At 42.1% G+C, this 16,390-nt stretch overlaps 2 protein-coding genes across 2 annotated transcripts; one reads left to right on the top strand and one right to left on the bottom strand.

Annotated features, from left to right (window-relative positions):
- Positions 1-1,224: 1,224 nt before the first annotated feature.
- On the bottom strand, positions 1,225-2,700 carry LOC130171317 (proteasome subunit beta type-11-like). Its single transcript, XM_056379264.1, has one exon. The coding sequence runs from the start codon at positions 2,681-2,683 to the stop codon at positions 1,538-1,540; it is 1,146 nt and encodes a 381-aa protein (XP_056235239.1). The 5' UTR covers positions 2,684-2,700; the 3' UTR covers positions 1,225-1,537.
- Positions 2,701-3,411: 711 nt separating this feature from the next.
- On the top strand, positions 3,412-15,121 carry LOC130171320 (protein sel-1 homolog 3). The gene is given in 24 exon segments (XM_056379266.1): positions 3,412-3,482; positions 4,664-5,189; positions 5,295-5,421; positions 5,873-5,994; positions 6,177-6,292; positions 6,584-6,633; positions 6,757-6,880; positions 6,980-7,118; positions 7,270-7,404; positions 7,494-7,699; positions 7,808-7,987; positions 10,235-10,357; positions 10,519-10,659; positions 10,788-10,850; positions 10,930-11,106; positions 11,202-11,329; positions 11,693-11,776; positions 11,877-11,964; positions 12,206-12,281; positions 12,371-12,489; positions 12,674-12,795; positions 13,858-13,972; positions 14,208-14,271; positions 14,469-15,121. Coding segments are annotated over 24 exon segments (3,351 nt in total). The 5' UTR covers positions 3,412-3,425; the 3' UTR covers positions 14,738-15,121.
- The last annotated feature ends 1,269 nt before the right edge of the window (positions 15,122-16,390 follow it).

Genomic DNA, 16,390 nt, shown 5'->3' with positions numbered 1-16,390 from the left:
TCACAGAGATGTCAAAGAATTTTGGGAAAAATTTCTGGCTGCTACGGTCAGATGTTCTTTAAGCTGTTTGAGATGAATGTGAAAGAAAAAGAAAAACAGATGTACTGATGCAACTTAGAAGCCAGGGTGTATGACGTTTCACTTCTTGGTCAAACCCAGTGGAGTCCTCTCTGTTCTCAGCTGCAGTTTGCATGTGAGGAGTGGAAACAGCCAAAACTGAACAAGAAGCTTTGAAAAGGGCAACGAAGCCCCACTGCTTGCTCAAATCTTGAGTCACAGTTTGTCTTGCAGGCTCAAACCTTTGATTACGATTCTGTCCTTGTTTCTCTCAGAACTCTGGCCCTGCTAGCTTTAAAATCTGGACCAGTAAATTGGTTTCCACTTTTTGTTTTTTCGCTCGCTCAGTAATTCTGTCATTAATGAACTTCTGACGATGGGAATTATGGATGAGGTCGGGGATTGAGGGAGGCTTTCCCCTCTTCCTCTCCCGGCTGCAGACACTCAGCTCACTACAGTAGCTACTAGTTTAGGTTTGAGAAGACACTCTGATGTTGCACTGGAGACGTGCTGAGCGTCGTCATGCAACCCTGCCTGTAATTTATTTCTTGCAGTTATTAACACATAGACAAGCTCACTGCACACACCCACACATTAGCCATTACAAACTCAGTCACATAGAGTATACTGCAAAAATAAGCTCATTAAATCAGCATGTAAAAACACAACATTAAGCACTGCTCCAACATTTTGACATGTAGCATAATCCATATGCTATTTAACTGCTCCCATATTATGGACTGCATTGAGTGTGAAACCTTTAACCAACAATTGTGTCCCCCTTCACTCAGATATGAGAAGTCAGGGCCGAACGGTGCAGAGCTGGATGAGGGTGAGCAGCTCCGGACCTTTCGCCCTAAATTCCTTTGCAGAGTCATTGTCACTTGAATAATTACTCGTATGCTTAATTTACGACCTCACCGCTCAAACAGAATGAACAAGCAAGTTCAGCAAAAATTTCATGTGTTCATTAATTTACTGACGTGTCCGAGAAACTTCAGAGGTGTCCTGACAGCAGACACAAATCAGTTTGCCGCGGCTAAATGTGTTCACTTATATACAGCAATACATTATGACCTTGAGCCTCAAGACAGTTAGATTTTCTGGACTACTCACTGTGCTCCTTTTTAACTGCTCCCTTCTGCTTGTGTGGTTCAAACACAAGCAGGACCAGCTAGACACTGTCTATTATACTGGAAATGATTCATAAGGTTTTTGACGTCTAAATCAAAATGCCAGCCAGAAGCGCGTTGTTAGAATACATTTTATCATCAGCACAAACAAAACATCAGCTGTTTATTAGAGGGAACGAGATGCATGCCCAAATCATTTGAGAAATAGCCTGGAGGATGCAACTGCCTGTCCTGTTCATTAATTTAGTATCTGCTGCAAAGATGCCATCACGTCTCTTCAAAATACTCCCTGATGTTTGCCTTTCTTTTCTCATGCCATTTCTGTTTGTTTCATGTCTTTACTCAGTCTAAGTCACGTCCTGTCTCATCCTCCTCTCTTGTCTTTCCTTCTCTCTGTAATATTCCTCCTTCAGATCCTCTCTGTTCCTGCGAGTCCATCCCTTTGAGGAGACGTGATAGACGTCCACATGGTTTCCTGAGTATGCGTCCCTGCGTGTGGCTCTGTACACTGCCTCTCTGGCTATTGATGTGGCCTCATCCACTGTCAGTTCCCATTTAACTCCTTGGTCCAAAATTGAGTAAGCATAAGGGGATCCCGAGCCCACGGAGAAGAGCGTCCCCTGCAGGCGGGTGCCGTCACTGCACACATAAAACAGGCTGGGTCCACACGGACTGATTCTCTTCCTGGTGGATCGCTGTTGACCAAGAGTTGAGGCAGAGCTCTGAGTCTTTGGCTTTGTCAGAGGAACCTTTTCAACACTAGTGGATTTCCCCAGTTTCTTTGTTGTTTCTGTGCAACCACCAGGATCAGACTTTGTTCCTCCATCGTCACGGCCTCCATCTACCTCTCCTCCATCCCACCCGCACAAGGTGGCAGCCACACACAGCTCAGTGCCTTTAAACGGGTGAAGCATGTGTGAAAGCAGTTTGGCGGCTCCACTTGTGGACAACCTTCGGCCGTGGCGGAGCTGGTAAAGCCGCAGTTCTCGAGACAGAATCCGTTTCCAGAGGGCGCAGTCGGCTGAGGTACCCGAGGTGGTGCCCACCAGGTGACTGTGAATGGGCAGGATCTTCTGGGAGGCTGGGCATGCCACAAGTCCGGAGCAACTGGAGCGAGTGTCCGCTGCAGCCAACACGCCGCCCTGAAACATGAAAGCCAGGGTGGTGGTTCCATGAGAAAGGGGAAAAGGTAGAGGGACAGGCTGGGAGGAAGCGTGAGGAGGACTTATGGGTAAAGAGAGGCATGGCAGGAAGGAGTCCCCAAATGAGAGAGCGCTGGAGCTCTGGATGGTGCTGATTTGTCCAAACTGTATCGGACTTTCATCAAGGTACTCTGCTACAGGTACATAAAAATTAAACAGACTTGTGCTATTTCTAAAGGGCAAAGCTCTCACATAGTTACATCCCGTTTTTTTAAAAGGCACTGAAGAACTTTCTGTGGTTACATCATCCAGACAGATGTCCTGGAAATTGCAAAGGTCTTGTAAAGCCATTGAAATTATTATTATTTTTTCCAAAGAAAATCTCTTGAATCAAGTTCAAGTTCAAAAATATTCTTATTAATTATCTTCCAAAGCTTAGTATCTCATCTGGAGTTGTAGTTCATGTGTATTAAAGCAGCAGTCACCCTTTATATAGAGGAGACCACGTTCATCTACATGTGGTCATCTAAAACAGCCCATCAGCATCACTTACTGATGCCTCACTCCCATGACTTTGAAGCATAAACTTTCAGCAGCGCTTGGGTAATTAATTTTGACTGCGCTATCAGGTTGTTTTTCAGATCAGATTTCTTCAAAGTCTTGTGTGGGCATAGGCCAAAGAGGACGCAGGGTAACAGCAAAGCCTTGGGTAGAGCACATCAAATGAAGTTAGACTCTGCGCTTTGATGCATCACTCCCATGGAAAGTTCCCCAACAAAATCAGACATAAAAATGATTCAAACAACATTTTGGTCAAACAGCAGAGAACATTTAACCGAGCCGTTCAGGTGCTGTGCCGTAGGTGGCCCTTTAATGGCAATAAATAGTCTAACCTGCAGCACCGGAATATCAGGTAATCCTGCGTCTCACAGGGTGTATGCTCACACAGCCGCCACCTGTTTTGACACGGTGCTACGAGGAGTCCAACACTGAGAGAGCCAATACTGTTTCACACATAACTTTATTTATTCATCTGCTGGATTAGAGGTAAACTTGGGGATTGCACATTTGTTTTTATGTTTCAAATCTCAGAATGACTGTGTCCCACGCCATCATTTTTGGATATGTCCTCACTGCTGCTGTTATAATGGTAAGAGAACTCTATTACACTTACTATTACACCTGCGATATCACTTATCTGCTGCAATTTTTTGTTATATTTAAATATCTAATTGTACATGTTATATTATTGTATTATTTATCTTTTCGAAGTACTTGATACTGTCATTTTGCAGTTTTTCTTTCTTTGTACTGTCATTTTGCTGCTGTGACATTGCAAATTTCCCCACTGTGGGACTAATAAAGGAAAAACTTAACTTACTGTGTCCATTGTTGAATGTGTAACTTGCCCATTCATTTATATTATTATTCTTATTTATTGTTTAAAGCAGCTATAATCTATATTTTTACAACAATGTGAAAGGGGGCTCACATGCCCCTCTCAGATATCACTGGGATCTACAGCTTCCAGCTCTATGGAGCTGTATGGTGGGTTTCAGCTCATAAAGCTGCTCGCACAGCAACTTTATTGTGAAGAAAGCCTTATAAACCGATTGCACACTGCCTGCACAGCACCAACCAGCACACACACAGAGTTAGCAGTTAGCTGGTGAACACAGAGTTAAGAGTTTCGAGTTTAGCTGCTAAAGAGACGGATACTGGAAACCAACGAGAGCATAGGGGAGAGTAATGTATGAGGTGGCTAATGTTGCTAACATTGTTCTTTATTTGCAACAAAATGGCAACCGTTGCTAAGGCGTTCACAATTTCAATTAAAAAAGGTGATGAAATGTCAATGTTGTGTGCATAAGACAACAAAAAAAGAAAGGTGGGGTAGGGCAGGTGTATAGTGGGGAGAGGATACTGATGGATTACATAGAATACAGCATAGAATGAATAACTTCACTGCATTAATAGTGAATTACAGGACTCCATCCTTTTATATGTTTTATTAAGCCTTAATGCATATGTTATATCCTCCATCTTGAGCAGTTAGATACTTTTTGGATCCAAATGTTGTATGTTGGAGAGTCGGGTTTCAACCACCTACTTGTAATTAATTTTATGGCAGCAGCTAATAGGATTTGTAACAAACACACATCAGTCCTCCAGCAGGCCCGTGCAGGTTTAAGCAAGTGAACATCAGATTAAAAATCTGTTCTCTGTCAAACATCTTCATGTTTCCTCTCTCATTAGTTTCAATGTAAAGACTGCTGCCTGTTTATTTATATATGCACTTCATTTTATTCACATATCTTTTACTCCACCCAGGGAGAGTGTGTGTTACAAGCCAGTTCCTCCCAGAGTGCTGAGAGCCTGCATGACAATTTCATAGGGTTTGACTCAGCCCCTGACAAAGTGGTAGATGGCTCAGCGGTCCGTGTGCGGTATCAGTGCTCCCGGCCATGTCAGCTCGCAGTGGAAGTGGTGGCATCCACATTAAGGAAGACAGATTTATTGGTCTTCAGGAGGAAATGGATCAGCAGCACACCCCGAGTCCTCAGGATCCACCAGGTGATGCTCAGATTGCCTCCGTCCATTTTATATCAACACGACTTTTTCAACAGGAATGATTTGGAGGCTGAAAATGTGACAGTTCGTGCTTGGCTGCACCATCTTAAAGACATCCGCGAACCCGGGACATACCATGGCTCCATGTTGAAGATTTATAAAGTGCTGCAGGTAACACCACCCTCACAGCGTCCAACTAAGCCTCACACTGAGTGCCCTTCATGGTCTGCCCACCTGGTGTGGCAGGTATCCAAAGACAGAATCAGTCAGTGTCCACATGAGTCAGGTCAGACCTTTAATCACATCTTTCTTATTTGGTCTATTTTCATCACCAAAACTTTTGAAGGAAACATGGAAATGTTTGTGTGTGTAATGTTTTGCTTGTTCACAGATGTAATAGATGTACTGAAGTTCCCTTTGGCAAGTACTGGTGAGCACTTTGGAGTTGTGCGCAGGTTCCAGCCTTTCATGGACAGAGGCCTGGAGAGAGTCCGTCTTCATGCTGTGACACAGCCCAGGTTGGACTTCACACTTCACACACTGACTTCTCATTTAGTTTCAACCACACAGCATGCAAAAATCTCCGGCAGGGTTTTCCAAATGTGTCAAATAGTTCAGAAAAGCAGGATTTTTAGATGTTACATGTGATTTTACTGCCTGAAATGTACAGTATATAATGTCAGTGCTTTGTGTTGGTATCAGCAGATTGAAAGGCCACAGGTCAGCGATTGTTTCCTTTCCAGCACTGGCAGCTGTCACATCACACTCCACTTTTAGTTTAACTTTCACTGTCAATTTAAATGGCTTGACAAGCATCATGAAGCCTCTTCACTAGAGCATATAAGCTTTTTATTTACGGTCAATGAAAAACAGTGAGGTCAGTCATTTTTAGCGTTTTAAACTCAAACCCTACGCTTCAGTGACCAAGGAAATGATTTGTCAAATCGTGTTTGGTTGCTGTGTTTTCAGCGTCGCCTTATCTGTGTGGATCTACCTACTGGAACGCTGTCAGAGGAAGCTCTGTGGGATCATCCATCACCTCGATAGGAAAAATGCATTCGACTCTGTTCTGATGCAGCTCACAGACACAGGTGGGTCACAGCAGCTTGTGAGCACACCTGATACCGGTTCAGGGGATTGGATTGAGGTATCACGGGGTGATTGTAAGTGATGATGTGTGTTTTGTGAGACGGTGGAACAGACTTGTTATGTATTAATAAAGAGCTTTGGATCTCCTGTGGTGAAATATATGACTGTCATATCTCCTGTGTAGGGGACGTCATAATTCAGGCACGTGTGACAACAGGAGAAGATGAAGCTTTCCAAGCCCGCGTAGCGTTGCCTCTGTGGAAATGGATTAGATTAGACTGCTACATACGAGACTCAAAGGTATGGAACCTCAGTGTGCACCTCTGTGTGGGGGGATAAGGAGCAGAAATTAAAATGTGGCTCGGGGCAACGTCTTATAGTCATCCTCTCTCTTCTGAGTTTCATTTGGTGCTGTGGCTTTGCAGTGTTTGATTTCCTTTTTGAACAGCTGTAAGATCCTGAACTGTGGTGCCTCTCCAGCTGGGAAACTCCAGGCAATTTCGGCATGTACCGCAATTTGGAGTGGTTCACAGCTGAGCAGGTTTTTTTCTGAGCGTGGAGCGCTCATGCATTATTATGTCTGATTTTCAGGTGCTGTTGTATACAACGTGGGATGATGAAACCCGCAGATATGAATACGAGTAAGACATGTCATGGATTCTGTTTTAAGATTCATGCCATTTATCTGTGAAATAAGCAAAACAAAGCACAAATAGAACAGGGATGACTGATACGTGCACGGAGTCATGATGAATATCTTACAGATTTCAGGACAGCATCTATTATGATGACACTGATGGATACTTTGTGATTGGAGGAAGCAAATACATGCCAGGGATCCACGGGTATTATGGGCCTATCAAATACTATCGTTTAGGAACTGAAGAGGTGAAGTTCCTGCTCTCTAACAAGACACAGGTCAGACACCATTGTTTGGATTTATTGCTGTCAACCCCAGTGTGAAATGAAATGTTATTCATATTACAGATAAAAACTCACCTCAACCCCGAGGCAACATTACAGGAACTGGATAAGACTCATCGCGAGTGTCAGGAAATAAAAAGGTTTACAAAAGCTTTTCTGAGAGAAGTAACTGAGCGTCACCTCTCGTCAACAATCAGCAAAGGTGAAACATTATTCTGACAAGTCCTTTAAAGCCTGCTCTACAGGCAGCAACCTCATATAGATCTAATATATGGGGTGTCAATAAAATGACTGCACACTTATTCAGTATGGAAGATCAATGTTGACAGACTGTCTGTTGTGATATATTCCAGATGTCTGTAAGCCTCACTTCATAAGACTGTGGGGTCAGTTTGGTGAAAAAATCTGCACACAAACATGGAGCTGGGAGACACCACTTAAACACAGCTCCCTCTTCCATCTCCTGCAAAAAAAAGAAGAGGAAGGAGGTAGGAGGCAGGTGTTTTAAATAGTTTGCCGTGCTTATCAGCTCTTTCTGTATGTACAAGGGATGATTGATACATCTCCTTCTCTGTAGGATCTTTGGGCATCAAGCAGCTCAGGACTGCTTTGTTTCAGGAGGCAGTTGCTACAATGTTCCCTGTGGATCAGGAGCAAATTAAAGTCACATCCCAATCAATGTCTCTGCTACAAGTGTCCTCCTGCTTTGGAAATCACAAAGCGTCTCTGTTGCTGGCCTCTGTCCTCCTCTCTGGCCTGGGACACACAGTCGATCAGCAGCAGGTAGTCAACACTTTCCTCTGAACGTAACTGCTGCTTTATCTCTACAGTCTCTACATGAATGTTGTTTCTGTAACCACGGCTGATGATACTGACTCCTGTGTGCTTCAGGCCCATGTCTATAGTTTGATTGGTGCATCAGGCGATGACCGTTTTGCCCTGATGCATGCAGGGTACAAACACACACAAGGAATTGATGGCTTCCCTAAAGACCTGGACATGGCTTACAGCTACTATTCTAATGCTGCGGCCCAGAGCAGCACTGACAGTTCCAACATACATGACACTGAGGTATGTTTAAATGACTGAACTCACTGAAAAATGTTTTATGATTTTTAGCCATGCTAGCAGCATGGTCAGTCCACCACTGTGGTCCAAGTGTCTGTACAGAAAAAAAAATTCTGTTTGTCTCTATACTGTAGTTTATAACCAGATACCTGCAAGACTAATGACATCATCATCATCGGCCTTAGCTGTACTTTGTGTTTTGTGCTAATTAGCAAAATACCATGCTAACACACTAAACTGAGATTAGCATTAGCATGTTAGCTTTGTCAGTGTGGGTACATTAGCATGCCAAAGTAGCACTTCGCTCTACTGCTGTGTCAAAGTGCAGCCTCACAGAGCTGCTAGCATGGTTAGACTGACGATGTGTTCATGCGGCATTGGAATAATCGGGAAAACTAGCTTGAAAATTTTGGTAGACGACTTGCAGCGTTGTTGACGTCATATACGCAGAAACATGGCAGATGAAAGTAAATGTTTGGTTGATGATGACAAACTTTAGATTAATGGTGCAAATTTTTGTATTGCATATCAAGTTTTGCTAACATTTCATTTGTAAAGAAATGAATAAAATGGTAAGTGGACTGCACTTATAAAGCGCTTTTCTAGCCTTGTTGACCACTCAAAGTGCTTTACAGTCAAAGCCACATTCACACAGCACACTTTCTACATTCCTATCACACACACTCACACACTAACAATATGTGAGGGCCAATTTGGGGTTGAGTATCTTGCCCAAGGACACTCCAACATGCGGACTGGAGGAGCTATAGGAATCAAATCACTGACCTTCTGATTAGCTCTGGGAGCTCTATCTCCATGTTGTACCTGTTAGTTGATGTCCACATAGAGTGAGCTACATCAGTTAGAATTATTAGCAGCAACACAAATACTGGAAACAACTGTCAACATGTTGATTTAATGCTCTGAGCAATAAAACAGAGCACACCTTCTGACTTAAAAGCACATGAACACACCAGGGATGGGAAATGGGACCATCCGAGTGAATGCAGCATTAATCATGTTCAGTAAAAGGAAACAGGATGCAGTATGTTAATTATTGAGTTTTCAAGGTGCTGGTAGTTGAATTAAACATTCTCTCTTTTAATTCTTGGTCTAGAAGGTGAGTTTCCTGTTTATCAGATGGTCAAAATATATACACTAGTGTAGAGCACAAACAGCATAAACAGACATAAGGGTAACACATAGACTTCAAGATGCACATAGGCACACATACAAACACACACTGCACACACGTTACAACAGTGATACAAAGGTGGCCGTCTCCAAAATGTGATGAATAGTGTTTGTTAGCCAGTTGGATCAGAGTCGTACAGTGAGAATAATTGGGTCTTACATCTCAATTTAGAAATGTGAATGAGGAAGCTGCCCTGATGTAAAGAGGGAGAGCACTCTAAAGATAAAAACCCCGCTATAAAAATTCTACTTCATATTTATTCTTAGAATATTCGAATAAGCTGCACCTAATGAATAGCCGGTCATGAGGACAACAGACAGACCTCTTTGTTCCAGCTTCAATATGCAGCCAATGCACCGAGAAAACAGTTGTGGTCAAGTTTATTCCTGGAAATTCTCGCTGTGGCATTTTGACCAACTTGGAAACTTTCTGACGGCTAGAGTAGATGACAGCAGAACGATCCATCTGGAGCCAATCTGAAGTTAAGGCCCTGAAAAGCCATTTTATCATCTTCTTTCTATAAGCACCGGAGTCCTACAAGACCACAGAATGTTCTGCCAAAGTGAGAACGGTTTTGGTTGTTTCACATGAGAGATTTCTGCCTCTGTTGAGTATCTGAGCTGGTCTGATCTGGGCTGGACTCAGTTGAAATAACAGGATTTAGTTAAATTGAATCACAGTCTGATGACAATCATGGTGTTGTTGATGTTTACATACCACACCCACACAGTCCTGATGAAGCAGGGTTAGTTGAGATTTTGAGTTTTAAAGTTTGAATAGATAAAACCTAACTCTCTAAAGCCATGAATATTTATTGAGAAACTCTGTATACCAAGTTTTCAGGGGTTTAAAGAAAACAATGTTTCTGCATCAGTGACAGATGGAAAGGGTCAAGCAAGTTTTTGTGAGACTGGAGAGAGAGGCTGGAGATGGAACAGTTGCTTGGTTGTAATAGCACTAGTGATACCAGCAGCAGTTGTATTAGTGGAGCAGTAGAAGGAGCAGTGTTACATACAGTTTAACAGCAGCGGTGCTTCTGTTTGTCTTTTCTGCAGCAATACACACCTGAACACATCTATCTAAGCAACCAGGAGGATTTAAACAGCCTGACACATGAGAGCAGTGACGTCTTTCACTATCTGAAACTCCAAGCAGAGAGGGGAGACGCAGAATCTCAGGTATGTGTGGTATATTTTCACTTTCTGTAAAGATGAAACACACAAATAAAGAGTATATGAATGTGTTTGTATAGAAACCAAGGAAAGCCAACTGTTATTTCTCCTTTGTGGTCTGTAGACAGTGTCTGTTTTAAGATGAACAAAAACTCTATTATCTTTAGAGACGCCTGGGATTAATGCTTTACTGGGGACAAAATGGAGTCTCAAAAGACATAGTGAGTGCACTGAAGTGGTTTGAGAGAAGTGCTATGCAAATGAAGGATCCCTCAGCGATGTACGACTACTCCATCCTACTGATGAAGGTGCTATAACATTATAAAATTTTACTCTATGATTGGATTGAAGGCTTTGTGTGTGTGTGTGTTTGTGTGTGTGTCTGTGTCTGTGTTATGACAGTTATTGATTCACTGACTGATGTTGATTCCTTCAGGGTGAGGGAGTGAAAAGAAACTTCACCCGAGGTTTTCAGCTGCTGAAGAAAGCTGCAGCGATGGTACGTGTGTAGTAATCAATCTATGTGTTTACAGGATGAGCCCTCACTATGAATACCAGTGTCTCTTTCCTCGCTTTAGGGCTCAATTAATGCCTTGAATGGTTTGGGCTGGTACCATGGGATTGTACTGAACGACCACAGAAATGCAGTGAAATACTTTGAGCAAGCTGCGCTAAATGGGAGCGATGATGGCATGTTTAATCTGGGAGTTTATCATCTCGGCGGGAAAAACCCACACAACCCACAGCGGAACGAGGTCTGAGTCTGACACCTTATCATAATCTAGTTTCATGTCTAATATGTTTTGATTGATTGATCTATAAGTTGATATATTTTCTATATGACCCACAGATGGCTGCATTCCAGCAGTTTCTGAACGCATCTCGCTTCGGTCATGTGGCTGCATCAGTGGAGGCAGCCTGGTACCTTTCGACAGGAAGCCTGAAAGGGGTGTCTCAGGATGTGGAGAGGGCTGTGATGTAAGAGGCTTTCATTAGCTTGGTGAAGAAAGCTTTGTTATGGGCTGTTGCACTGTAGCCTGCAGCTCAGTGGCAACTAATTTCAATGACAGTGGCTAATTCAAGGTCAGCACCTAGTATTTGCATATCTAAAAATAAGAGCAACTGTCACCACGTTATTGTCTGGCATGGAGTGATTCTGCTTACCAGTGCTCCCCTGGTATCTTATGAATTTAAAGAAGCTCCTGCTGCAGCTGTGGAGGCTTTTTTTAGAATGACCTCAACAAATCAGAAACTATTTTTAGATCATATTGAAATATTTTCTGTTTATGTGGTGTAAATTATATTCTATAATTCATCACCCATCCTTTACCCTCCGTGCAGAATGCTAAAAAAGGTCTGTGAACAGAACGGACACCTTGGATTTATGATCAGAGAGGCTCTCCAGGCCTACCTCCAGGGTTCTTGGTAGGGACATTAATTTCAATTACTTTTCAATTGTCCTCATTTAATCATTTTCACTGCTCTTTACTATTTGTCCACACGTGTTTTATTGTGTTGCCAACAGGCAGGAAGCGTTTGTGAAGTATGTTTTGGCAGCTGAAACCGGTCTGGGTTTGGCCCAGAGCAATGCTGCGCACCTGTGTGAAGTACATGTATGTTGTTTTCTGGTGTTAACCCTTTGTGTGTTCCCCTTAAGCAAAAAATGCTGCCTGTTCTTTCAACTGGGAATTTAAGCACAACTCTGAAATCAATGTCATATAATTGAAGGTCTGAAGAGCATTATTCCAGTCACACACTAAAAGAAGAAAACGAAGCCGCAGGGAAATTATTAGCAGCAGATAACATAACATTGCTGCGCTCTCTCTCACACACTGCAATCATTTTCCAATGCAGGAGCTGAATCTCAGTTATGATTGTCAGTGGAGATATCATAACTACTCTATATTAAACTATGATCCCCATCAGTCCGGTGAGTTCCCTTCATTTCATTTCACTTTAACCTCTTCCTCCCCCTGTCACTCTGATCAATAAACAGAAAGTATTTATCTTCTTTTATAGCTCTGCTGAAAATGGGAGACTACTACTACTATTCCTCCAGCATGCAAGAAGACTCATTATCCTTGGTTGGTCAGGCTGTATCGATGTATAGCAGAGCAGCTCTAGCGGGCAGTCCTCAGGTGACAGATTTACTTGGGCTGTAATCTCATCACCCAATGATAAACTTAATTAAACTTCCACAGGCTCAGGCCCACCGCAATAAAAACAACAAACAGAATAATACAGTGTTATTATTTCTAAGTCTTTCTCGGTGAATAACCCACCAGCCTCCTGTTATTATTTTATTTTCACACCGATCCACAGGGAATGTACAACCTGGTCGTTTTGGTTCAACAGGGGCACGTTCTTCCACTGAGTGTCCGTGGACTGTTTAACGTGTCACATCATGATCAGAAGGACGCTGTGGTGGAGAAGATGCTAAAAAGGTGCTTTGTTAAGTTCATAAACTGCCACAATATTACTTGTGATAAATGTTGGAACATATGCAGCAATCCAAGGCTCTTTCATATGATATCATATGATGTGCTTCTTTTATTTTAACAGTGTGATGGTTTGATATTTGATACAATGTAGATGCTTTAGGAAGCTTTGTTTTCAAGGAATAGTTTGACATTTTGGGAAAATACTAGCAGGTGGAAAAAGCTAGCCTGGCATAATGGGAAAAAAAGGCAAAATGTGTTATTTGAAAGATTTACAAATGCTGGTAGCTGGACGTTGTTTGCGTTTTGGGCAGAGCCAGGCTACCTGTTTGCCCCTGTTTCCAGTTTTTGTCCTAAGCTAAGCTAACTGGCTGCTGGCTCTAGCTTCATATTTACAGTACACTACAAAGTAAGTCTTCTCTGCTAACTCCTGGCAAGAAAGCAAATCATATCATAGTCCTTCAAGTGACAGTCAGTTCTAGCTAATGTTATTGCTAAATACATCAAGGCCCAAGTCTGCTCATTGAAATCATCCTTTCACTTATTTGCTTTCTGTCTGAGAGTTAGATGAGAAGATTGATACCACTCTCATGGTTATCCATTAAGGCACAACCAGCAGCTGGTTAGCTTAGCTTTGTACAAAGACTAGAAAGGTGGAAAATGCTAGCCTGCTGTTTTGGCCTTTGTATAGAATAAACCAAGTAACCAATACATAATGTGTTATTTGTGAGATTTAGAGATACTGATAGCAGTACTTTGTTACCTTTTGGAGAGAGCCAGCTACCTGTTCTTTGCTAAGCTAAGCTAGCCGGCTGCTAGCTGTAGCTTCTTATTTACTGTAGGTACAGACATGATGTAAGTCTTGTCTTCAACTCAAAATGTCACAGTCCTTCAAGGAAACGTCAGTTCTAGCTAACGTTAGCTGTTTTTATTGCTAAATACATGTATTCTGGACCCTGAAGTCTGCTCTTGCGCTTTCTCATTAACCTCTCAGTAAAATGCTTCCACTGTTATTTCAGCATCATATGCAACACATTTTTCATTTTTTCCATTATTTCTTCTCCTCAGATGTGTGGAGACTGAGTCTGAAGACGCAGTAACACCCTGTTCTTTAGCTCTGCTCGGAGTCCAGATGGGAAAAGCCTTGAGGAGGATGACTCAGAACGGTGCACAGCTCCTCTTGGTAAGCACAAGACAATCAGCTCCTACTGTATAAGGGAAAAATTCAATACACTGCAAGCTGTCCTCCTACAATATATTGTCCTCCTTTGATAATTTGATCTTCCTTTAATTATTGAAATATCTGAAAATGCAAATCGGACTTTCATCATGAATAAGACATTAAAGCCACTATAGGCTGCTATTTTGAGAAGGAAAATACACAAATTATTTAAATCATGGTTCTTATTTCTCTATAGGTATATGCATCTCTTCTTTCTGTCTGTGTCCTTATTGTCACTGTGCCATTTCAGAGCTGTCTTGGTAAGTAATGAGTGCTTCTCAAAACTGCACCCACATACATGTATTTGCCACAAGATGGTACAATTTCCCCACATATTGGTTTCCTACCTCTGGTACTGACTTATGCATCAAAAGAAAATATATAATGTAATTGTGTTTGTTTACCATGAAAAGTGTCCTTACCTATTTCCATCCTTCTTATCTGCAAATGAACACAGAACAAAGGGCTCCCAGACGCCGTGCGGTTGAAGTGAGGGCAAGGACGTCATTTGTCAGCCAAGATGCTGTCAACTTGAATAGACAGCAAGATGGCATCATGGGACGAACCTACAGAGTGGCAGGGAATCTATGGCTTACTATACTGAATGGCGAGCGGTGGCTCAGGCAGACCAGCGATTTGGCTGTGACACTGTCGGGTGTGTGCCTGTTTGCTTTCTGGACCACATTCCTCTATCATCTCCTATGACATACAATACCAGCAGAGTGATCCAATAGCCACAGTAAAAGCCCCAGACAGTACATACTGTAAAAGCATACATTTAGCAGATGAGTTAAAGCAGTACTCATGTGACATATTTGTGTGTCGGAGGTATGTGACTCATTTTAAGACAGGAAGGAGAGCAGTGCTCATCAGGACAAGAGTTTGCTGCTTTATCAGAGTTTTGACAATGTTTCCTTAGTAACCATTTTCAAATGTTTTGTTTGTGGAAAATAAAATAATTATCATGCAGTTCATTTAATTAGTGTTGAATCCAAACAGCAGCTTCCATTGTCTTGGGGATGAGGTGCCAAGAAAGAAGAGTTAAGTGTCTGTTATGCAGAAGAGTGAAGTGTCTGTTAAGCAATGTGTAAGTCCAATAAAAATATTACTAAGCTGCATATATCAGTCATTAGTCATTTTAGTTTATTCATAGTGATATCAGTCATTTTCAATCATGTAGGGCTGTTATAACTGACGGAGAAAAACTCTGAAGGCTGTGCATATAAAAGCAGGGAGATTCAACCTTAGTTATGGATGTGTGGTAGATCTTATGCCGGAAGCTGTGATCTAATAGGTCAGCTATTAAAGCTTGTTCCCAGCCCTATCAGTGATGTGTTGATGATAACTGCCTCACCGGAGACTGGACATGCAACGACAGCGTGCCGGGCACTTGGACATTTTGTCCAAGGCCAGAACAATGGAATTTAAGAAGTTATTGATTTAGTCTCTGGCTGTGCAGGTGCTGCTGGTCAATACATCAGATAAGACATTATCAGTTTTAGCCATCGTTGTGGGAGACAAGAAGAGGTTTGGCTTTAAGGGATAAGTTACTAGAGCAATGGAAGACACCTCAAACACACCTTTAGAGTCTTTGTTGGGGCATGCCTCTGTGTGGTGCTGTTGGTACTGTGTTCATAAAGATAACATAATGGGCAATACCTTTGAGGGATTTTGTTTCTATGGCTGCCAGCAAATATGAGAAATAGGCAATGTTACTCAGCTCTTAACAGTTATTTACAGCGCTGGGTGACTGTTGTGATGATGTGCAGTTTATAGCAGTGAGTGTTGTTGCCTGGAATTCATGGAGCTGTCATTAGTTAAATAAGGAGTTTCACAGTGTAAACAACACCATGTGGAGCTCCTTCAGTTTAAAGTGAAGACTATGTATAATTTGGGGATGGACTAATGATCTCCCTCTTCCTTCTTCTATCTCTGTCCCTTATGTCGTCTGTCTCTGTCTCTGTACCTGTCTCTGTCTTTAAAGAGACAGGCCGCCAAAACAAAAACATTGCATACTGTTAGACATGCACTGCAGTAATCTGTTTTCTGCAGTTTATGTGCTAGGGTTTTTTTTGTTTACCATGACCATCATGAGTGATACTCTAAAGAAAAACAGCCTATATATCAGCTTAGCATGACTTCACACTGATTTTCAACTTTGAAAAGGAAATATACATTTTAGATACTATAATCTGCGTGAAAAGTTTGTCAGTGAAATTGTACACTAACGCTGATGCTCCTTCTCTTTGAGAAGTACCCCAAAATAAAATAAAGGGAATTTCCAGCACCAAAACTTTTCAGTTCACAGCAAAATGCTAGCAGTTCTGTCAGGCACTGGTGTTTTGAGCTAAATGCTAATCTCAGTATGCTAACATGCTC

The sequence above is a fragment of the Seriola aureovittata genome, chromosome 6 (genome assembly GCF_021018895.1).
Source record: "Seriola aureovittata isolate HTS-2021-v1 ecotype China chromosome 6, ASM2101889v1, whole genome shotgun sequence".
Classification (NCBI taxonomy): domain Eukaryota; kingdom Metazoa; phylum Chordata; class Actinopteri; order Carangiformes; family Carangidae; genus Seriola; species Seriola aureovittata.
The sequence above is the reverse complement of the archived record's forward strand: the minus strand, read 5'-3'. Positions and strand labels throughout refer to the sequence as shown.

Bases quoted from the DNA above. Each gene is read 5' to 3' on its own strand.
- LOC130171317 (XM_056379264.1), bottom strand. From the start codon at position 2,683: ATGGCTTTACAAGACCTTTGCAATTTCCAGGACATCTGTCTGGATGAT.